Here is a 23,272-nt window from a genome sequence, read left to right as displayed (position 1 = left end):
TAAGGGTGGGGGAAAGCAAGCGACAGAGGGAGGGAGAAGATGGAGTGAGCCAGTCAAGGTCTCCGAGAAGGGGCGGGGCAAAGGTGCTCCGTTTTGTTCAGTCAGAAAGTTGGTGACTCTCTGGCTTCCTCTCGGCAGAGGAGCTGGGTGCGGGTTCTGCTGCCAGTGCCAGGCTGGGGCGGGGTTTCCCGGCGGGCGGCGCTGCTGGGCCAGGCCCCGGGGGGGTAGCGCGGAGCCTCCTCCTGGGCTGTTCTTCCCCGGCCGAACGGAGAGCGGCACTGTGTCCCCGCGGCGCGGCGCACGCTCCGCCTGAGCCGCCCCCGCTCAGCCCCGCTCCTGCCGCCGCCGAGCAGCCTCCTTTCCGTGGGCAGCTGAGGCCGCTTAAGGCTGCGCCACGCCGGAGCTGTGTGAGGTAAGGCGCGGCGCGGGTGAGGGGGCCGCGGCTGCGGCTGCCGGGGAGGAGCCTGGGGTGGTGGTGGTTGTTCCGCCTCCCGACAGGGACGAGCTGCCCGGCTTCCGGGGCCGGCCGATCCGGGCTCTGGGGCAGAGCGAGGCCTTGTCCTACCCGCACAGGCCAGGTGCGTCGCGGCCCTCGTCCCCTCCCACCGCTGCCGGCCGCCCCGCCTCACCCCCTGGCCAGAGGGGCACCGGGAGCTGCCCTCGCCCCGTCCTGTGTCGCCCGCCTTCCCGCACGGGGCTGCCCGGGGGTTCTCCTCTGGCCCCTGCACATCAGCCCGCAGGACTCACCAGCCCGCTCGGGGCTGCCGCTGCGTTGGGGGCTGTGCAGCAGCGACCGAGCATAGTCAGTCAGAATTAATGACAAAACAGAGCAAGAATCCCAGTCCCAAATGCGCTGGGAGATGAGCTGCCTGCGGCGGGGAGTATGGCCTCGGCAGCGCTTCCTGTGCGGTGGGAGGTTTCCCATCTTTTAGTACCAGTATGGGAAACACTGAACAGCGTGGTGGAGATAGGCTGGCAGGACTGTGCAGACTAATTGCTTAGGGCTTGACTACACAGGGAAATTGACTGGAATAGCTCTCTCGGAGCACTGTCCTGGAATTATTAGCGAAAAACAAGGAGGAGTCCTTTTGGCACTTTAGAGACTAACACATTTATTTGGGCATAAAAGCTTTCGTGGGCTAGTGCATTTCCAAAGCAGAGTGATTATTCTGGAATAAAAGAATTTGTAACAGAGCAGCTGCACCACTTGCACTTTTAGTTGAAGCTAGCACTGCAGGTGGTGGTGAAGGACCCTGTGCAGTATACAAGTTCTTGGCTATACACGCAAAGTTGCACTAGGAGTGGGACCTTCTTGACTAGTTAGTAACTGCCTTGCTGCCACACATGAATGATCACCCATCAAAGGCTCTTTTATTTTAAATCAATAAAAGTTACTCTAGTTCAGACTGTATCCCTGGGAGTTTAAATGGATTTAGGGACAGTATAGACACATTCATTCCATTTCTAATGTAATGAAACCAGTGCAAGAAGGCCTACTCTGCACCTTTCATTGCAAAAATGGCCTTCCTGTTTACCTTTCTACACTCACTTCCTTTGGGGTTACGCAAACCAGAAATCAAACAACACTGGCAAGTGATAGGATTCCATTTGTGAGCCTTCAAGCAAATCTAGGTATTACAATGGTGCTGGCAGTACTTGTGCACCTTTCCAATCACTTTGATGTGTAGTCATGAGGTATATTACAAGTATGGAAGCAACTTGCAATACCAAAATTCCTGACAAGATTCACTCTCTTCTTGCTAATGTAGAAGTATGTGTAGATGCTATCGTTCCTCTAAATGTTCATACCCTAAATTACCTCACACCATAACAGCAGCCATGTCAGGTAGTCCATTACAGCTTGTCTGCAAACACTTAGTTTGGCTATAGCAAGATTCAGATTTACTCAAATTCACCCCAAAATATAGATTTTTTTTTTTGTGTGGAAAAGATTCTGAACATGTATAACCTGTGGAAATGTTTCACTAATTTGTTTTTAAAACCTTACAAAGTATAAGGAATAGCTGTTTGCAGTGTTCTCAATTCGAAAAGTGAATGCTTGACAACCTTAAAGCGAAACTAACAATGCACAAAATGATACTAATTTATTTTAAAGCAAATTGTATTTGTAGACATTTTTGTTTTGTTTTTAATAATCTCATATGTTTGTTTACAATGTGATTTTTATGTTTTGTCCATTTTAAACATGATTTTAATATATGCTTTAGACTTTCATTACAGGAATAACCAGAGTGTAATCATGTGCTGCAACATGGCTGATTTTGGTAGAGATGTGATTTAAAGTATTGGATGGGAATATTGCACTCTTGTTTTCAATACTCTTCATATTTTTCCCTTAACTCCTTCCTACCCTTACTTTATACTTGTTCTAACTAATGTAAACAACTTGAGTGCTAAGTTTTTAAACATTTACAGTTCCTCCTCTGTGATATATTTTTCAGCATGCTCATTACAACTTGTGGTTGACTTGTACCCAACTTGAAGTCATGGGTGGCAACCCTACTAAAAATAAAACAAAAACCTCAATCCAAATCCTACTGGATTTAGCCTGAAGTTAGCCTCCAGCTAAACAAAATAACAGCAGCAAAGAAGTCAGTTGGTTCCTTCTCTATATATTTCATCTCACTGACATGTTAATTTCAAAAGGGTCATTTAAATAAAAGCATTATTTAACATGGCAGTCTGAGGGTTTGTCTACACTACTGGCTGTAGATGTGCTACTGTAGTGTCATATTCTAGATGTTTCCTACACAGATGGAAGGGATTTTTTCTGTCTCTGTAGGGAATATACCTCCCTAAGTAGCAGTAGCTTGGTCAGTGGAAGCATTCTTCCATCAACTAGGGATGTAAATATTGTTTAAAAGGTTAACCGGTTAAATGATTAAAATTATATAGTTTAAATGATTAATTCATTAAAGGGAGTGGGCCAAGGGTGCTGCTTGGGTCGGCCTGGTGGCCGCTCTGGCGGGGCGGGGCTGGGGCTGGGGCTAGGGCTGCTTCAGCTGTCTGGGGGCTGGGAATTAATGGTTAAGCATTAGTTTTTCCAGTTAACCCAGCTTATCAGTTAACTGTTTAGCTGTTTACTATTTTACATTCCTACCATCAACCTAGCCACATCTACGCTGGGGGTTAGGTTGGCATACCTATGGCATTCAGGGATGTGAATTTTTTCCATGCCTGACAGACAAACTCAGCTAGGAGCAAAGAACTTCTTTAAAGCACTTACAGTATTCTTTATAAAAAGAACAGGAGTACTTGTGGCACTTTAGAGACTAACAAATTTATTTCAGCATGAGCTTTCGTGAGCTACAGCTCACTTCTTCGGATGCATAGAATGGAACACACAGACAGGAGATATTTATACATACAGAGAACATGAAAAGATGGAAGTATGGATACCAACAGGAAGAGTCTAATCAATTGAGATGAGCTATCATCAGCAGGAGAAAAAAAACCACAACCTTTTGAAGTGATAATTAAGATGGTATTCTTTATGGTTCCCCCCATTCCCCCTTTCTATGTTCTTCTCTCACAGAATGTATTTATTTTCCCCAGTTTTTTTTTTTGTTGGCTTTGTCAACACTTTCATTTTTTATAAACTTTCCCATTGTTGCATTGGTAGTGGTGCATCATAACCAGTGGGCGCAATAATGGAAGCACAAATATAGGCTGGAGGCCAGACTACACTAGTGTTGCAATTGCATTGGTGGAAAATTTTAACAACAATACAAATGTAGGAAAGGCTTTAGGGCCCATCAGCCCCATTTTAAACTGTTGGGGACCCAATTACAACACAGTTCTGTTTTGTACTGTAGGTGGGATGTTAACTGTTACAAAATAGAACCAAGTTGTAATTCAGTGATCCCCCCCGGTGCCCACCCACGCATCTTAATAATGCACGTCTTTGCCCCGGAGAGCACCGCACCGAAAATGCGCGCGCGCGCGCTCCGATAACGAAACTTGTGTGATGTCGTCATCGAATCGGGCGTTGGCGGCGTCGGGGCCTGGGGCGCCTCGCTGATGCTCGCCGCCCCGCCGACAAGTGGATCGCTCGCGCCGTCGGCCCAGGCGGGACACCTCGCGATGAGGTCACGGGCGCATCGGCGTGCGCGGCGCGCGAGGGCGCGTGGCCGGTGCGCGCGCGCTGTGGTGGTCGCCGCGCGCGCCCTGCAGCTGGCGGCCCAGCGAAAGGGGACCATTGTTGTCAGTGGATACATTCAATATATATATATAATATATTAATAGAGTGTTGTTAATGCTCTTGTTGCTGTTTTGCAATTGTACCACACCACACACACACACACCACACCACACACACACCCCACACTGCCCACCCCCCACACACACACCACACACATCTCACACACACCCACCCCCACCACCTGCTTGCTCCCCCTGCAACACACAACTCCTCCACTCCACCACCCCTCACCCCCCCCCCCCCCCCCACCCCCCCAGAGACCTTCCAGACCCCCCACCCCACCCCCACCCCCTCCCCACCACCACTGGCCACTGGCCCTTCTGTGAGGTGTCTGTGGTGCTGGGCTGGCTGGCTGGGCTGGGCAGCTGGCTGAACTGAACTGGCTGGCCCCCCTGCGCCAGGCCAGCAGCAGGCCTGGGCTGGTGGCTGTGTGGCTGGCTCTGCGGGCTGGCAGCAGGCAGGCCGCAGCCCTTTTCCCCTTCCAGGGGCTCTCACCCTGTCCCCATGTGTCCTGATATTTTTTTACTCTTGATCTCTGCACCACCTAATTATACCACCTAACTGAATGACTAGCTGAATAGACAGCTATATAGACATGTGCACATTGGCTGTGTCTGCACTGGGGTTGTTGCATCAATAGCTATGTCGATTTCAGTTGTTTGTTTTTTTTTTTTTGACTGACATAGCTATGTAACTGTAACTTAAATCTAACTAGCAAGCCAAGTGCTGCAGCCTGGTGTAATACAAACCTGCTGTGTGTGCAAGTAAAATAACCCTGCTCCTGTGCACTAAAAGTTCCATGTAGATAAACCCCATCTGTAGACAGTCTTATTCCAGACAGTAACTGTTAGTTTAAAGAGTAGTTGTTGCCTTTCCAAAATTTTTAAATTTAAATAAATTAACTTAATTTAAATTTCTGGAATAAGTTTGTCCACACATGGAGTTATTCTGGAATAGTTATAGCCCTTACTTGCTTGTTTAGCACTTACCCTATTAGGAAGTTTTGACAAAACAAATTTGAAAACATGGTTGACTGAGCTGGCTGGATCAGGATGTTAAGGTCTTTTAAAAATTGGCAACATTCTGAATTCATATGTCTAATTTTCGATGGTTTTACTTTATTTTCTACCATTTTGATGCATCTGTGACAGCTTGTTTCACAAACATAAATTTGGGGTTAGAAAGTGGGATAGTCAATTTTAAGTGCTAAAAGAAAAGAACTCAGGATTTTGTCCATCAGCCATACTCCAACCTCTTCGGCCTGTTCTGGACACAACCTCTGATCTTTATATTTGGGATGAGTCTTGTTGGCTAAAATAATATAAATCATAGAATATCAAGGTTGGAAGGGACCTCAGGAGGTCATCTAGTCCAACCCTCTGCTCAAAGCAGGACCAATCCCCAGACAGATTTTTACCCCAGTTCCCTAAATGGCCCCCTCAAGGATTGAACTCTCAATCCTGGGTTTAGCAGGCCAATGCTCAAACCACTGAGCTTTCAGAAATCTTCTGGATGCTACTTTGAAACTACATTTTTCAATAAGATTGGGATGATAATGTCAGGAGCTTGTAAACTGTCAAGTCTTTCATCACTTTTGTAAATGCTTTCCTCTTTGTTAAGGACTGAGTTATGTAAAATATGCTCTATGTTTTGATCAAAGTTCTCCTTATACTTAGAAAAATTTCAACATACTTTGATGCAAATGTGTAGATAATCTTCTTAAGAATTCCATAAAGTGTCTTTAGGAAATTGGGGCATCAGTCCTCCTTTTTGAACCAACTAACCATAACAGTGGTTGTGGATGAATGTTTAAACTTCCACAGTGTGCTTTAGGACTATATGTCCATAGTCATGGTCCACTAATTTAGCTAGATTGAAAACGCCACATAGCACCAGTGTAGACATGATTTAACACTTTAGCTCAGTCTAGGAGGTCCAGTTTTAGCCTTAGGCCAAAATGTCTCCATTAGTGTTAAATGGGGTTTTCAATGGGTTAAGTTAGTTCTATTGAGCTAATTTAATTCCATTGAAAACCCCACTTAAGACTAATGTAGACACATCAGGGCTGTTGAGCTAACTTGACTGAAAAAAGCACTATTTTCCTCATCTAGACAAAGAGTAAAAAAGCTTGATCACTCTGGCTGTAAGGGATATATTCTGATTTCTGTGCACCACAGTTTCCCTGTTTGCTTAACTCCCCACATGGTGAGCTGAATCTCTTCCTGATCATCACACTTTCATGACAGCTTAAGAACTACGATGAGGACATAAGAACCAAATGAAAAAACTTATTTCTAGTTTGAACTCTGTTCTGTTTTTACAGTTATGGTTGGTGAGTTATGCCTATGTCTAATGCAATTCAGTTTTTTCTAAATTAGTAACTAGAGATCCTTAGCTGAATTCAAAGTTATCTTTGTCCTTTAGAAAAGTGAGTTAAATCTGACTGAGCTTATTGCACAGGTGCCAGGGTAATTGTCAGTAAATGTTAGCATACGTGGCTGTAAAAGAACTTATATTATCCGGTCTTTAAATTTGCTCAATGTTATTAGATTGTTGGAAAATTATATACGGTAGTTTATTTTGTATGTTGATTATTTCTCTTTATTAAAAAAGTGCACCCGCACCAACTGATGCCTGATTCGTGTGTTCAACAATATGGTTTCCTGACAAGAAGAAAGCAGGATATCAGATATCTACAAACTCTTTAATGAATGTAAACATCGGTGCTGGTTTCTGCAAGATGTGAAGGGACTCGCCACTAGGGAACCTAGTATGGTGTAGTCAACAAAGCTCAAAATGTAAGTTCCTTTAGAATCATTATTTTACTTGAACTATAAATGTTTTTTTTCCCAGTCTGTAGAGATCTATAGTTATTCAAAAAGTAACATTGAAATGTTTTGAGCATATGCAGTTTGAAAAATAGAATGTTAAATAGAAATATTGATTCTTTTAAGTCTAGTTACTTAAATATCCTCTCTCAAAATTACCATAGCAGTCATACCACCCGAGATTGTATGTTAAAAGCTATGCCGTTTAAGGCCATTTCTATATATGAACTGGAGGCCTCCACAGTAAAAACATGTAAGTGTTTTTTCCACTTGTCTCTAGATCTGCTTTTTTTTTTCTTGAACTGTTCTATGCTCCACAGAGTTTGCTCAAGCCCTGCCCAGCATTATGACGTTTAGATGCAAATTTCTGCTGCCGATTATTTCGGGGGGGGGGGGGGTGTTCCGTTTTTCTTTTTTTGACCAATCATGCTTGTTTTGGGTGGGCTTATTGACTACCGTTGGGCCACATTTTTGTATGAAACATAAAACCAAATTTGAGACCACTTCTAGTCATTAATCTCATGCAGAGCTCAAAAACTTACCTGACATGACTAAGTACTAAGACAACTAATGGCTTTGAAAAATTATCTGTACTTGCATTCCTCCCTTGATGCAGTGCCCTCTGTGAATTAAAGATTGCAACTTTCTAATGGTACAAAACTGAGCACCTGAGGCCCCACCCCACTCCATCCCGTCTCCCTCTGTTGCTTGCTGTCCCCCACCCTCACTTACTCGCTCATTTTCACCAAGCTGGGGAGGCTCTAACTATCAGTAGCCAGAACTTTATTGATTTTGGGGACAATTGGAACATTGAAATAGGAGAAAAAGGAGTCACATTGAGCCATTGTCCTCTGTTAATGCCACCAATTAACATCTGGCAGCATAACAACACTCCTGCTCATCCTCCCAGTGGAGTTTAATATGCTGATACCTGAATGGCAAACGAGAAATAATTGCTCTCCCTCCTGGGAGCTGTGGGTAGAATACTCAGCCATCAGGGTGTAGCCAGAGGGAGGGGCAAGAGAAGGCTTCATTCTTTGCTTCCTTCCTTCCTCTTTCCTAATGTTCTGCTGTGGCAGTCTGTACCCCTATGTTTTATTCTTTTACAGGTGTGAAAGTAGAATGAATTATATTGTAAAAATAAAAATGAAATAAAAAAATGTTGTATGTACCTTTAAGCAGAAATATAAAAAAAAATGTTGAAATACAGGTGCCAGAAAAAAAAAAACATTAGGCATAAACAATGGTGCTAATGGCAAAACATTAACAAAAATCCGTCATAGTTAGTAACGAAATAAGATATGCATGCCTAGCCCAGGTAAACTTATCAGATTCTGCTTCCTTTGTTATCTTGTTAAGTTCTCACCCTTTTAGCTGTATAAATAAGATAGTTTGTGTCTTGCATGGTGCTCACATTATCTGGGTGTTATTAGCAGAGCGCTGTGCTAATAAAACAGAGTGGTCTAACAAACTCTGAGTCCTGAGTCTAACTTTGACAATTCAGATGTCCCACTGAGATGGCAACCATCTTCACTGGGGGCTGTGTGATTCCTGACCGTTTTTGTAGGATGACCGTGGCAGCCGGCACCTGGGCATTTGGCCCGAGCGGTCCTCCACCAGAACGGAAAGGTGCACGACCACAGTGAAGTCTACGCCATTGAACCTGTTGGTTCCCACTCTGTTCTGGTAGGAATCCCGGGATCTGACATCAGGAATCTGGTCAGGTAATTATTTCTGTGTTTTGTCCGGACTGAGGACTGTCATGTCTCTGTGTCTATCCGTCCTCCTGTGGAGTGTTTGAGTCTGGTTGCCATCTCCGTCCGGGGATCGGCCGACCAAGGGGTTCCTGTCCCTGCGGTCTGAGTGAGTGGAATCTGCACAATCGCAGCCGCACTGCACTTTGGGTAAAACCCTGAGTGTGAAAGCAAGGGCGATTGAGGCGGTAGCCTGTGGGCTCCTTTTGTGTGTTGCACCGGGCATCTCTCTGACGAACCTGAATTTCCTTCCTGTGCGATTGGTGTGTGAAGTCCTCCTGTATGGGTAACCAGACGTCTAAGTCGGGACAGTTCCCTAAACGAACGCCGGCTCATTTTATGTATTTAGGATGGGTCCAGACTCCTGTAAGAAGGGTCTGGACTCCTGTAAATTTCTGGAAAAATGGTCTAGGCTAACTCAGAGGGATCCCAAAACTCAGTGGCCACTGTTAAAATCTTGAAACAAAGACCAAGTGGATGTCTTAAAGGACAAACTTGGCCAACCTAAAACTAAATTGGCTAAAGAAGTTTTCACACCCTGCTGCAGCGCTGCAAATTTGTAAGTGTAGCCAAGCCCCAAGAAACTAAAAAACAGGTTGGAAGCCCTGAGGGCATAGTGTAAGGAGTAAGAAAAGCAGTAAGTGCAGGCATGAATCCCTGGAACAATGCTTAAAATGGTGAAATCTGAGGTGATAAAGGTGTCATTTTGGGAGATAAACAAGTGATTTAAGAAAAAAGAGTAAAAAGTTAACTCTACAGAGGCTGGAGAGAATTAAGCAGTTAAACTTTGTAAAAATGTTAAAAAGAACCATGTTAAAGAGAGAGAATTCTTGGTTTCTTTGCAGCCATTCTAAAGGGAAAATGGGCCCTTTTCCAGAAGAATGCCTGTAAATAATCCAAATATTCATACAGCTATGTAAAAACAAAGCAGTGTAAAGGAATGTTAAGGACAAAAAAAAAGTGTATGTATCTATTTGTCTGTAAAAATACGTAGTTTTAAGAATCTAAACCAGCACATCTGGTTTGTTAAACTCCTGTTTTGTAGGTGTAGGATAAATTGGTTTTGTTTTTGTTTTTAATGCCACTAAACATTCATTTGAATCTTTAATTCAAAGTTTCAAAACTCATAAACCTTTTTGCAAGACACAGGTAATTAGTGTTGTTTGGCTTTGGGATTTAGCATTTAACCCTTAAGGGGTAACTTGATTCTTTATAAAATTTAAAATGTTTTTAAATAAAAACCAAGTCATGGCTGCAATAGGGCAGTCAAAATCAGGAAAATAGGAAGAGATTCTGGAGTCTTTTTGTTTGTTTGGTTTTTTTGTAACAATAGCAGATAAGAGCTGTAGTGAAAGAATAATAAAAAAAAAAAAATTAACAGTGCCCCTCTGAAGCAACAGCAGAGGTGAGGTGCACAAAACAAAAAGAAGCAATGTTAAAAGCACTGAGCCTTAAAATGTCTCTGTGTAATCAGACTGTCACTTTGATAAGGGTACATGAAAACTCTGTGTAAAAAAAAAATAATAAAAAATAAAAAAAACAGTTACATCTTATGTAAAAATTGATATGGCTAATGTTTTTTTAAAAAAAGTTGTAGTATAGAAGAAATGCGCTTTTTCCCTAGGACATGTGCAGTGTATATTGTAGAAAGGGGTAAAAGAAATACAAACGAAACATGCTACTAAATTGAAATCCTACTAGGGCTCCAAAAAGAGCCGCAATAGACTGTGTTTTCTTTTTCAGATCTCTGTGTGTTTTGTAAGCAGAAGTTAAAAGTAAAAAGAAATCAAAACTCTGGTGGAAGTTGATTGTGTCCCTTTTAAGACAGAGTCTCTCAGCTCTGCTGATGGCTTTGAATCCAAAAGCCAAGCCTGTGTTGATGCAAATTACCTAACTGATTAAAAAAAGGTAAAAACTGCCAGCAGGAAAGAAATTGCCTAAATAAAAAACATGGTATAACAAGATACCTTTAATAGATTTAACGCTGTTATTGTTAATATTAAACATTGAAATAAATGTAATGTTAGTAAGTACCCCTGTAACAACGTATAGTGTGTATAATTTTTGAAAAAATCCTTTAAGGTAATATGGTAATAATGCTTCTCAGCTATTACCTGTAAATAAACTTAAAGTTTAACACAGCAGGAAAAACATTACAAACTTGGTCTGCTATATGCGAAGAAAAACTTGAGGTACACCACCTCATAAATTTAATAACTAAACAGTAAAATAATTTCCCCATAACCCTTAAAAAGTAAAACCCATTAAAACCTGGCCTACCTATAGAACAAAAAAACACCCCCATATTTTCCTGTAATTCCTCTGTTTTGTCTGCAATCAGCAAGGGTATTTGTAAAAGAAAGGAATCTTTTAAGCGATAATCAATGCCACTCTGAAAGGGGTAAAAAAATGTTATTTTTGTCTTTCAAAAAATCAGAAAAAGCTAATACCAGCTACAGAACAACCTATTACAAAAACAAATAAAAGTTAAAAAAACATACTGCAATAGCTATGTAATGTACTGAAAAGCAGATATTTAAAACATAAAATATTTTGGGTAATATCAGAGAATATTAAGGTTTTGATACATCTGTTAAAGCAAAGAAAAATATAATTGTTTAATACTGCATTCAGTTATATTGATAGGTATGTCTCCAGTACGGTAAAACAAAATTTAAGTGAAGAAATTGTTGTTAAAATTGCACACCAACAGACTCTGAAAGCAAAAATATGAAAAGTTAGCCCACTCCAGATTGCACCTGGAATCCTTCTGGCTACCCCAGACCTCAAGCCAGTGGGCTGGGGAGGAAGGGAAACTATTGGACACTAAAGGTTGTACCAAGTGAACTCCTCAAAAGTGGGTATGCTTATCCATGCCTGTTGCTCCAAAGCCCTGTAGTAAAGACATCTCACTAGGATCCTGTACGTGGGATAAAATTAATAATTAGACCAAAGTATTGTATAATGGGCAATGTGTGTGTTAATTCTCGGAAAGAAGTGTTTTAAAAGGATAAAAGTGTTAGCAACCCACCAGTAGACAAATGTACATGTAATGTAAGTACTGTGTTTACCAATAATCACATTTACTATTTGCCACAACCAAAAAGTCTCAGCTTACTGTAAGCACTAATTTAGCTGAGTTCTCTATCAATCTTGGCATTAAATGGCAAACAGTTACCAATCATCTGTTTAAAAAGGTAAAAAAATAACTTAGTTTCTAAAAACAAAAACAAACAAAACAATGAGGAAAACAGAACCATTCATATAATACACGCAAATGGGGACATGTTAAAAATTGCCACTGCAGAAAAACATAACAGCTTACCATTGGTATAACATTTTGTAAATAGTCTCTCACAACTACTGGCATACTAATAATACTACCCCTAACTGTTTGGTTTTAAATTGTGTGTGTTTAATTAAAATATTTAAAATGTGCTGTTGGATAAAACAAATATATGCAAAGCTAAAGCCACAGGCCCAAATCACCTCCCAGTATCTTCTATTATGTGGACTAAATAAAAAGTAATACTGGCGATTAATAATCTTAGTGTCAAAAGGGGGATATGTAAAAGCTCAACTTTATAATGTACTATGAAAATTAATGTATAATTTAATTTCATCCTGCTAGCCACCCTTTTTAAATAGCAAAAAAAAATAACCCTCTGGGACTATATATAAGATTCTGTTTTCCTATATGCGTTACAAATTGGGCCCTCTCTTTGTTTTAAAATTTAGGTTGTAAGAGACAGGATTCTCTAATGTTTTTTTAATTTACTTAACATATACACAATAAAGGCCTGGGTCTCAATGGTTTAATTTGCAATGCCTTTTTGCTGAATATAAAATACTACTGTTTGTATTCTCAGTCTGTGTAAATAAAAAATGTATGCATCAGAAAAAAATAAGTTGTAAAGGCCATTGTTATAGCCAGAGTCAAGGAAGAAGTAGTAAAGAAACGTTAAAAACATCAAAGAATCATCAGGCATTGCTTACGAGCCAGATGGCTATTAAACTGTCTGGCATTGCAGAGTGAATACATGCTTCGCAGTGTAACAATGCACCACCCCCCAGTGAATGCATCACCTCAGAACCATGCAGAGTCAATTTTAACTCCAAAAAAAAATATAAAAAAACAGCCTGCAATACCTTACAATCTACGTTCTCGTAAGGGTTGCCAAAAGCAGACAACAACCTAAAGCAAGGCCCAAGAAAAAGCAGTAGTAAGCCTAGCGCCTGCTGCCTGTGACTGCGGTTCCTTCAGTTGAGGTTGTCAGAACCAGAAGGGCCCTGCCTCCAACATGTGCCTCTGGTGGTGCCTGTTCCTCAGCTGCTGGTGTCTTAAGGTCTGGGAAATCCACAATGACAATTCTTTTATCCAGCAGCAAGTGTGAATAGCTCAGACCCTTAATATTTCTAAATGCTGGGTCTGCAGCCACATCCCAGCCCACTCTCAAACTGGTGTTCCTGTCCTGGCTATCCCACTCAATTCCTCAGACCTCACTGAAGAACCTCGTACGTTTTAACACAATATAGAACAGCAATAACACCTGGAAAAAAACTATTGGCAGTTCCTTTATCCCACTTGGAGAAGTAATACACCATGCAAAAAGGCTCCTAAGGTTACAAGCAGTAGTTAAAATAATGGCAAATAAAACTGCAAAAAGTTTAAAAGCCCTGGCCAAAAAAACAGGGGCAATCCAACAGATGGCCCTCCAAAACCGTCAGGCATTGGACATAGTGCTGGCAGCCAAAGAAGGGTACTGTGCTCTCATTGAAAAACAACACCAATGAGGTAACAGATCGTGCTAGCCACTTAAATCACATATCTTCCCCATAAAAAGCCAAGTTCTTCAAGGAAGTGGCTAGGTAACCTGTTCAATTTCTCTGGCATAGAAAACTGGTTGTTTCAGGGAGCCCTGACTATCCTGTTTAAAATCCTAATAATTTTTGTATGTTTTCACTCAGTCTCCTGTTGTATCCAAAATTGTGTAAGGCATGGCACCCAGGTGACTGCCTCAGAACAGAGTGCTAATATAATAATTTTAAATATCGCTAATAAACAAAAAAAAAAAAGGTTAATATGTAAAACCCAGTAAAATGTTGGTCATGGCAAAAGCTTGACCAAAAGGAGGGATTGTGAAAGTAGAATGAATTATATTGTAAAAATAAAAATGAATTAAAAAAATGTTGTATGTACCTTTAAGCAGAAATATATTAAAAAAAAGTTGAAATACAGGTGCCAGAAAAAAAACCATTAGGCATAAACAATGGTGCTAATGGCAAAACATTAACAAAAGATTGGTCATAGTTAGTAAGGAGATAAGATATGTATGCCTAGCTCAGGTAAACTTATCTGATTCTGCTTCCTTTGTTATCTTGTTAAGTTCTCACCCTTTTATCTGTATAAATAAGATAGTTTGTGTATTGCATGGTGCTCACATTATCTGGGTGTTATTAGCAAAGCGCTGTGCTAATAAAACAGAGTGGTCTAACAAACTGTAAGTCCTAAGTCTAACTTTAACACAGGATTATAATTTTTGTACAAAGTATGCCTTGTGAGGTGTCATTTGAAAACTCATAATCTGCTGAATATTATTGTCCTGTTAAAATATGTGTGGCAACACTGTGTGTGATGTTATAAGATTTTATTGCATAATGTTACTGAAGTATGTTGTAATTTTGGGGAGTGCCCACAGACCAATTCCTCAGAGCCAGAAAGGCTAACCAACACCAGACCCAGGTTTCAGCATGATCAACTGGTTAAATGGCCGTTCTTTAGCAGGAGACAGGGTGTGAGTGAGAAAATCTACATCTTGAACAAAGAAACAGTTTAAAGTTCCCTCCAAACAGACTTTCACTCATGACTCAGCTGGAAACAGGTTTTGTGAAACAGCTGGAGATGCTTCTAGCACAAGAGATTAGATTATAAGAGAGGCAACGCCTTAGGGCACTCCTCCTTTTCTCTCTGTTCATGGTGTCAACAACTCTTGAAGTATAGGAGAGGGGGAATACAGTAAAAGACTGCAAAAAAGCATGTGGTGAAAAAAACCTTTGCTTTTAATTCACTTAGCTTGTTAAATTAGGCCTCGTCTACAGTGCCACTTTACAATGCTGCAACTTTCTCCCTCAGGAGTGTGAAACCCTGCTCTCCCCTGAGTGCTGCAAGTTTCAGTACTGTCAAGTGGCAGCGTAGGCAGTGCACCCGGCACTGGGGGCCACTTCCCTCGTGGAGGTGGGTTTTTTATAGTGCTGGGAGAGCTGTCTCCTAGCACTGATGCCGCAACAGCGGCAGCACTTTAACGTTGCTAGTAAAGACATACCCTTAGATGCTAGCTGTGTTTTACCTTTTATTTCCTTTGTAACCTCATTACTTTTAGGCCTGGTGTACACTGACAAGTTTTTTTTCTTTGCTGAAAGTCAGCTTTTGGTGATGAAACAGCAGAGGTGTCCACACTGACAAGCCACGGGGGAGGCAGGAGCTGAGGTCAGGGTTTCCGCCTCCCCCATCTCAGGACTGGTTGCTTCCTGCAGCTGTCTGAATTTACAAGATAGCATGCCGACACATTCTCCCCCAACACACACTGTCTATCTGCTCTTCCCCCCCCCCCCCCCCAATACACAGGCTCCCTATCACACACATTCCCCTCGCACATCAGTTGAAAAGCAGCTGGCAATAGGATTGAGAAACCTGCATCATGTGATGCTATACCTGTGTGGGAGTAGACCAGGCGTGGTTGTTCCCACAGTGGAGCACTGTAAAAAGCACCCCAGGTTGGAGAACTGAGAGGACACAGCAGTTCAATAGTCCAGATTGTTCCCTGGGGAATGTCACACCTGCTTCCTCAGTCTGCTCCAGGTGAGGCAGAGAGGTTGCCAATCGTTCACCACTCTCTTCCAGTCTGGGGGAAGGAAAGGTACGTTGGGGGTTGGGAGGGAGGAGAGACCAACAGAACCCTTGGCATGGTGAGACGAATGGGGGGCCCTGATTTGGGGCGTGAGGGGGAAGGGAAAGGAACAGAGCTGCTGGCATAGTGGGGAAAATGAGGGACCCTGCTGGGGCATGGGGTACACATACAATCCCTGTCAGGAGATTAAGGAGAGTTGCCGGGAGTCCCTGAAATAGAGATGGATGGGGAGGCTGGCACACAGAGAGCTTGTAGAGTGAAATGGAGGATTGCAAGGAGCTCCTGGTGTGTGCAATAAGCTTGGCCTACAGAACCTACAAAGCATGCATACCTGTAGATTTGTAAAGAATACATCACTTGCAAAATGAAATTGGTTAAATAAATAGTTTTTAGACTGCATCTGATGTTCTGGGGAGCAAGGTGGTAGAGCTCTCTCGGTAGCAATGCTTCCTAAATATTTCATAGTAAAATTTTCAAAATCTATCTATCTATCTATATATATATATTTTTTTTTTTCAAAATAGCTGTAAAGTAACTTAATATTGGGTGTGAAGAGAAAAGAAGAGTAGTAGTCCTCTTTCATTTTTATTCTTTGATATAGGGCATATCAGTATGGATTTAACAGTTTTAACCTCAGTTTTATATACTACTACAACAAAGAAATAGCAGTAATTGAGATGAGGGAAAGAGAACTTTTTTATATTAGCACATTTAACATATAAAAAAATGTATTTGTATACAGATAATTTAGATCTGTGACAACAGTGGTTTGGAACAAAGCAGAACCTGAAACATTCAATGGAGGTATCCATGTGTGTTTGTATACAACTCTATTAAAAAAGGTGCCATAAATAGTGGGAGTGGCAAATATTTTCTTCTGCCTCTTTTATTTACTTTTGCCATTATTGTCATTATTACTAGAGAGCTGAATCATAGCCTTACGAAAGCTCCAAACAAGAGACAGCACGTTGTTATGCTGTTCCTGGAGAAGTAAAGGAAGCAGATTGTGATTCAGTCAGTTGCAGCCAGCTTCTCAATCTCCCCTTTTCCAAAGTCTCCTCCCCGCAGATGCATGGTGTGAAATTTACAGATACAGATGCCATTAATTTTCACTCCTTTTTGCTTTTGTGGATACAGACTGTAACACAGCTACCTCCCAATACTCCCCCTGGTGTTGCTATAATAGCCACTGCACTGCAGTGCTCACCACCCCTTTCCAATTCTGAGGCAGATAGGCCTGTGTATAAAAATGGAACAACACAGTTGTGATTTTTAGAAGGAAAAGACTTTTGTTCTGACCAAGTTAATCTAACCTTTCAGTCAGATTTTGTGTGTGCAAGTCAAACTGTTGAGTATCAAAATATGAAAGAGGAAGTTATAAGCATCTGTCTATAGAACAGGAACTATTCTATCTGCATGGCTGAGTGAGTGAGTATTTTCGTATTGTTTTATTTCCAATTTTTTATTAGCCTTGCATTTAAAAAAAATTATTGTTGACCTTTGACTTTTGTAGGTTTTGTTGAGATAATGTCTGTAAACTGACCCATGACCTGAAGTGCATCAAAATATGTATAGACCCGCTGACTAGATATATTTTTGGATCTGTAACATTTCGGAGCCCAGAATTGCTGGAATGAGGAGTTGGGGTTTTTTGTTTTGTTTTGTTTTTACTTAAAAGTGACCTAATCATACCCCTTTGGGTGGTGTCAGGGACTTTAGAAGAGGAGTATCTCATTCTGATTCACCCAAGAACTTAAAAGGGGGAGAAATCAGGCAAGCCACTGTCCTAAAAAAGTGAAGGAAAGGAAGAATCCTTAGCTTTTGGCTAATGGCTTGTTGACCTTTACTTGGCTTGCTTGCTTGCTTGCAATGGCTGCTCACCTCTTGCCATGTGTTGCTTCCATGTCTGACAAAGAAGTCTGTACTTCCTCCATTTTCCCACCTGGCCACTGAGGTAGGAGTCCAGTAGAGTGCAATGTCTAAATCTACGATCAAGGAAATTCCAGCTGATGGTGGGGAATGGGGTGGGGTTCATAGAACCACAACATTTATTTGAGAATGGCACTTATACAACAGTTCCTAAACAGCTTTTCTGTCTAAAAACTCACATTCATAAATATAATGACCCCCTCTTTTACATTCATTCTTATGGGGAAATTGGATTTGCTTAACATCGTTTCACTTAAAGTCGCATTTTTCAGGAACATAACTACAACATTAAGTGAGGAGTTAGTGTATTTATTCTCTTCCTCTCTTCTGCTTCTAGCTGAAAACTCAGCTGATGGGAGGAATTCACTTACAAGACCCATCTTCATGGAGGAGGGCGAGTAAACAGTAAATCTTTTGTCCTCTTTAAATGTTCCACTCTGGTCCATCAGGTGTTGATGAGCCTTCCTTGTAAGGCAGGAACACCTTCTGTTGGTGATCAGCATTTCACATGAGTTAATGTCTCTCTCCTGTCTGGTGATTTATACAGTTGTTGAGGCTTACAAATGCAAGCACTCAAATACTACATTACAATAAGGGATATAAATATTATAAGTGAGATTAATGCATGCAACAACTCGCAAGCATAAAGTCTAACACTAGCCACATTCTTATCATTCTAATACCTATTTTAACAATACTAACATAGAGGTGAGCCAAACTGATCAGCTGTGTAATTATCAGTATTCAGTTGAGGCATGGGGGCTTTGGCATGAGGTGGAACCTAGTCTGCCAGTATCATGTAGTGGACAAAGAACATAATTTCCAGTTGCACTTCAGTATACAGACCTGAGGGACAGCCTCAATTGTAGGTTCCAGGTAACATAACATGAATCAATCTGTATTTAAGGCCCTGTACTGAGCTCTGGATGGGAGTTCTTTCACCTAGAGTAAGATGGGGCAGTAACAGCATGCTGATGTAGATGTAGTGAAGGCTAGGGCTATGCTGAACATACAGAAATTGATTTCTAACTAGTTAGCCAGAGGCTGTAATATACTCTGCCCAAGGTTTAATTCTAGGTACCTCCATTGTACACATATCCAGTTAGAGTAAGCAGCTGTTTCATTTCAGCATTGATAAAGAACTGTGCTCCTCTGGCACAGTCTCAACTTCACTGTTTTCACACATACCTCTTCCCTGATAACTGCTTCAAGGACACACATTTCTTGGAATTAAATATTCACCCACAAGATGATTCAAGTACACACGTAAGTGGGTGTGCAGAGTCCACTTTTCTGGAAATTGCTTTCTTAATAACTCTTCTATTCATAAAATCAGCTCATAAGAAACGGGCATTTTCTGAAAAGTAAGATGGCTTTTCAAATCACAATACCTAAGCAGGTTTCAGAGTAGCAGCCATGTTAGTCTGTATCAGCAAAAAAAACAGGAGTACTTGTGGCACCTTAAAGACTAACAAATTTATTTTAGCATGAGCTTTCGTGAGCTGCAGTTATCCTTAGCCTGGATGAGAGTAAAGAGAGGCAGCTGCAGGGAGCCAGTTGCAGCTCTGTGATTCCACTGCTGCCCCCTCCAGAGCAAGTTAGAACAGCAGGGCTGATGTAAAGTCATAGACCTTACACCAGTTGAAGATGAGTCTAAGGCTTTGGCTACACTTACACTTCAAAGCACTGCCGCGGCAGCGCTTTGAAGCGCTAAGTGTAGTCAAAGCGCCAGCGCTGGGAGAAAGCTCTCCCAGTGCTGTCCGTACTCCACCTCTGTGTGGGGAATAACGGACAGCGCTGGGAGCCGCGCTCCCAGCGCTGGGGCTTTGACCACACTGGCGCTTTGCAGCACCGCAATTTGCAGCGCTGGAGAGGGTGTGTTTTCACACCCTGCTGCAGCGCTGCAAATTTGTAAGTGTAGCCAAGCCCATAGAGGAGCTGTGATCCATCATGTCTCTCCCCCAGAACACCCCTCCTTTCTCTTACACTGGTGGAGGAGGAGCTGCTGGCACAGGAGGTGGTGGAACTATTTCCACTGGCAGAGAATCCCCTACAGAAGGGAAATTCTCCAATAGCTATTCCTGGCTGTTCAAGCAGCACACAGCACTCTTAGCAGACTAGAGATGCCAACCCTACCATTCTTTGCAACTTGCAGCTTTTTGGGTTATTCTTAGAATATAAAAGAGCTCCTGGATATAGCAAAATAGGAACTGCAAAAAAAGCAGAGGTGTGTTTCAGAGTAATAAATTGGGTTAGTATAAGCAGAGGGTGGCTTAAAAATGCAGCAGATAATATGCTCAATTTGTGCTACTAGAAACCATGTTCTAAGCACAATGCACCACGCTAAGAGTGCACGCTTTTCTAAGATGGAACTGCATTTAAGCTGAATTTATGCATTGTTTCATTAACTCTGTTCCTGGCTCTGTGGTAGCAGGGCCTACATTTGTTATTCCTTCTTTAAATACTCCATTTGCAATGACATGCCAACCTTTATGCGCAAGTCTGATTTTTTTCAGTTACCTCTTGTTTTGACAATTGAAACACCCATTAATATTTGCCTAGGCTGACTTCACTTTTTTGAATTACCACTATATTCAACATAAATAAAATGCTTTCAGAGCACTACTTCTTATATATAGGACCTATTGGTGACAGGGCCGCCCAGAGGGGGGGGCAAGAGGGGCAATTTGCCCCAGGCCCCGCGTCCCGCAGGGGCCCCCGCGGCTCCGGTTGAGCTCCCGCGGGCATGCCGGCGGCAGGTCTACCGGAGCCCGGGACGAGTGGAGCTGCCGCAGGCATGACTGCGGAGGGCGCGCTCGTCCCGCGGCTCGGCTGGATCTCCCGCAGGCATGACTGCGGCAGGTCAACCGGAGCCGCGGGACCACGGCACCCGCCGCAGTCATGCCTGCGGCAGGTCCGCTCGTCCCGGGCTCCGGTCAACCTGCCGCCGGCATGCCGGCGGGAGCTCAACCGGAGTCAAATGCCGCCCCCCAGGGAAAGGGCCGCCCCTGAGCGGGGGCCCCCCGCCGCCGAAGACCCCGGGCCCCCGGAATTCTCTGGGCGGCCCTGATTGGTGACTGGATCTTGCCAGGGCACTTGGTGGAGTGGAAAAGAGAGATCACCTTCTCTCCAGATAAAGTTGCAATATCTGCGCTCTCCTGTGTACAGGGACTGCTTTCTGCGCAGAGGTTGAAATCATACCAAAAGGGGCAGAGAGGAGCTCCTGCCATGGCAGTACTTCTCTTCCACAGCTGATCAGCAGAGCTGGCCAGAGGGAAGCACACTCCACCATCCTAAGGATACAGAATGCACTCTCCCTGGATGCCAGGGAGTTATGGGCACAATCCCTCCTGGAGCTCAACAAGCGGTGCTGCACCCAGGGCCGTCCATACTCATACGCAAACTACGCAGCTACATAGGGCACCAGGAAATTTGGGGCACCTAATTGCCCCAAATTTCCTGGTGCCCTACGCAACTGCGTACTGCTCCAGGGGCCAGCCTGATCTCCCGGCCAGCTGAGTCAGCCAGGAAAGCTGCCTCCACCCCCACCCCCTTCCCCAAAGCCCCTGCTCTGCCCCACCTCTTCCCACCCCTCCTCCGCCCTAACCCCACCTCCACTCCACCTCTTTCACTGAGCTACGTCCGGGGGGATTCAGCAGGGGTTGGGCCTGCCCATGCACTCACGGGGAGGCAGGAAGTGGAGCGTCCCGGCCCCAGCCTGCTCCGCCAGCTCCCAGCCGCACCGCCGGCTTGTACTGGGGGGCGGTTCCCCCCTGCCTCCCAAGGCTGGGAGCCAGGGGAGCAGAGCGGAGTGGGCTGGGGCTGTGTCACTCCTCTTCCCGCCACCCTGTGAGTGTGTAGTTGGGCCCACCATGCAATCATCAAGTGGCAGGAAATGGAGCAACCCGCTGGCTCGTGCTTGGGGGGCAGTTTCCCACTTGCCCCCCAAGCCTGCTCCTGCCCCCCACAAACCGTGGGTGCAGCATCCCCCCCCCACGGAGGCCTTGGGCCAACACCCCCGCTGGGGGGCTGCGTAGGGTACCACAATGTCTAGGGACAGCCCTGGCTGCATCCCACCACCAAGGCAGGGTTTTGCTTATCAGGCACTGCTAAACTCACAATGATTAGACATTAGAGATGCCCCTTTTAAAGTATTTGTGAAGAACCTGTAAGAATTTGATGCTAGGCAGTTGTATGCTCTGCATAGACTTCTGAGTATCATTAATGAGTAATATGTAAACCAGACAGGTTTCCAATTTTATTAACTAAACTAAATAAATAAGCAAAATGTAAAAAAGTTAGATTAGAATAAAGTGGGTTAATATAAAATTAATCTAATTATCAGGTTAACTAAACCATATCAAATAGAAAATTTAGTAATTGCCTGTACATAGTTCTTCGTAAAGTTGTTAAACTGAGTTTATAGTGTTTTCTGCTGCTATCAGTTTGAACGCACAACAATAAAACTTTGAAGTTCTGCATTATAAAGAAAAAGCAGCCTCACCATATACATATACTGGCTATAGATATAGATAACTAATTGCTTTCCATATTGGCTTGGTGTAATAATTAGTGTGACACAAAGTGCTAGTTCATTTTGCTACCTGAAAGTCAAAGAATTTTTTTTAAAAGGGCTTCTGCACTTTTTCACTTCATGATGTATAAGCACCTGAAAGGCTTTTAACAAGACTTTTTTCTGCTTGTTTTTATCTTTAGAAATATCAGAAATGTTAAGTTTAATCTTTCCTGATTTTGCTGGAAGACCTTTGGAAGATCTTGGAGATGTTTGTGATCTCTAACACCTTAATAGAGGAAATGAGGGTGCTACATCTTTAACAAAGGGCACATTTCCCCAAAATGATGATTGGTCATGGAAATTAAATGTGTTAACAAAAAAGGGTTTAAAACTGATTAAATAGTCCTTCCCCTTTCACTTACTTAACTTTCACTTTCTTGGATCTTGTAATACCATTTCACTAGTTCTTCTGTCTAGACAGGATCTGAATATCTAGTGTAAAAAATTTTAAAAATAAAAATAGAAGCCCTTCCTTCCCATCCCCTGGAAAAAAAAGAAAAGCAACCCCCCTCTCAAAAATATAAAATAAAAAACTTTTCAGACCTTTAAATAGTTAAGAGTTAATGCAGTGGAAATTCAGTTGCCTATTTTTAAACATTTCTCCATTCTCTTTCTAGGTCTCCTATTGGTAATGTGGCCATCAGAGAGATGAATGGTATCTTGCCTTGTTTTCTCTGAACTTGACAAAATCAACATCATGTGGGCACAATAAAACAGAAAGGAAACTTGTTCTGAATAACAGAATGCCAAAGAAAAGGAAAAATCTGGGTGTGAGTCCCTCCAGAAAAGTCGTGGATTCAGAGAGAATGGCTGCTTCTGGTGAAGGACTGGTACCACCTTCAGGAGATGTGTCAGTGTCACGAGCAGTTTACAGGGTCAATAAGGAAGAGCTCTTAAACAACATGTCAGAAATGTTTTCTGACCTGGATCCTAGTGTGGTTTATATGGTGCTGTCTGAATGTGATTTTAAAGGTAAATAAAACGTTTGTTATGTTAACAGTTGGATTTCATAGGCAAATTCTGCTCTCAGATAGGCAGTGCAGCTCCGATGGATT

General features: G+C 42.7%; 1 protein-coding gene across 8 annotated transcripts in view; it reads left to right on the top strand.

Moving 5' to 3' along the window:
• Positions 1-226: 226 nt before the first annotated feature.
• N4BP2 (NEDD4 binding protein 2) overlaps positions 227-23,272 on the top strand; it is a 66,611-nt gene continuing 43,565 nt past the window's right edge. Inside the window, exons 1-4 of one of the 8 annotated variants that reach the window (XM_039540159.1) lie at positions 244-412; positions 6,836-7,020; positions 17,979-18,046; positions 22,835-23,189. In XM_039540159.1, coding sequence (XP_039396093.1) covers positions 22,961-23,189 — 229 coding nt within the window. In that variant the 5' untranslated portion in view covers positions 244-412; positions 6,836-7,020; positions 17,979-18,046; positions 22,835-22,960. Of the gene's footprint in view, positions 413-468; positions 579-6,835; positions 7,021-8,754; positions 8,775-17,978; positions 18,047-22,834; positions 23,190-23,272 lie in introns of those variants that run through there. The other 7 variants (XM_039540166.1, XM_039540165.1, XM_039540164.1 and 4 more) reach the window with 7 other exon arrangements.

Source organism: Mauremys reevesii, linkage group 5, assembly GCF_016161935.1.
Source record: "Mauremys reevesii isolate NIE-2019 linkage group 5, ASM1616193v1, whole genome shotgun sequence".
NCBI lineage: Eukaryota > Metazoa > Chordata > Testudines > Geoemydidae > Mauremys > Mauremys reevesii.
This window is presented reverse-complemented; position numbering and strand designations above follow the sequence as displayed.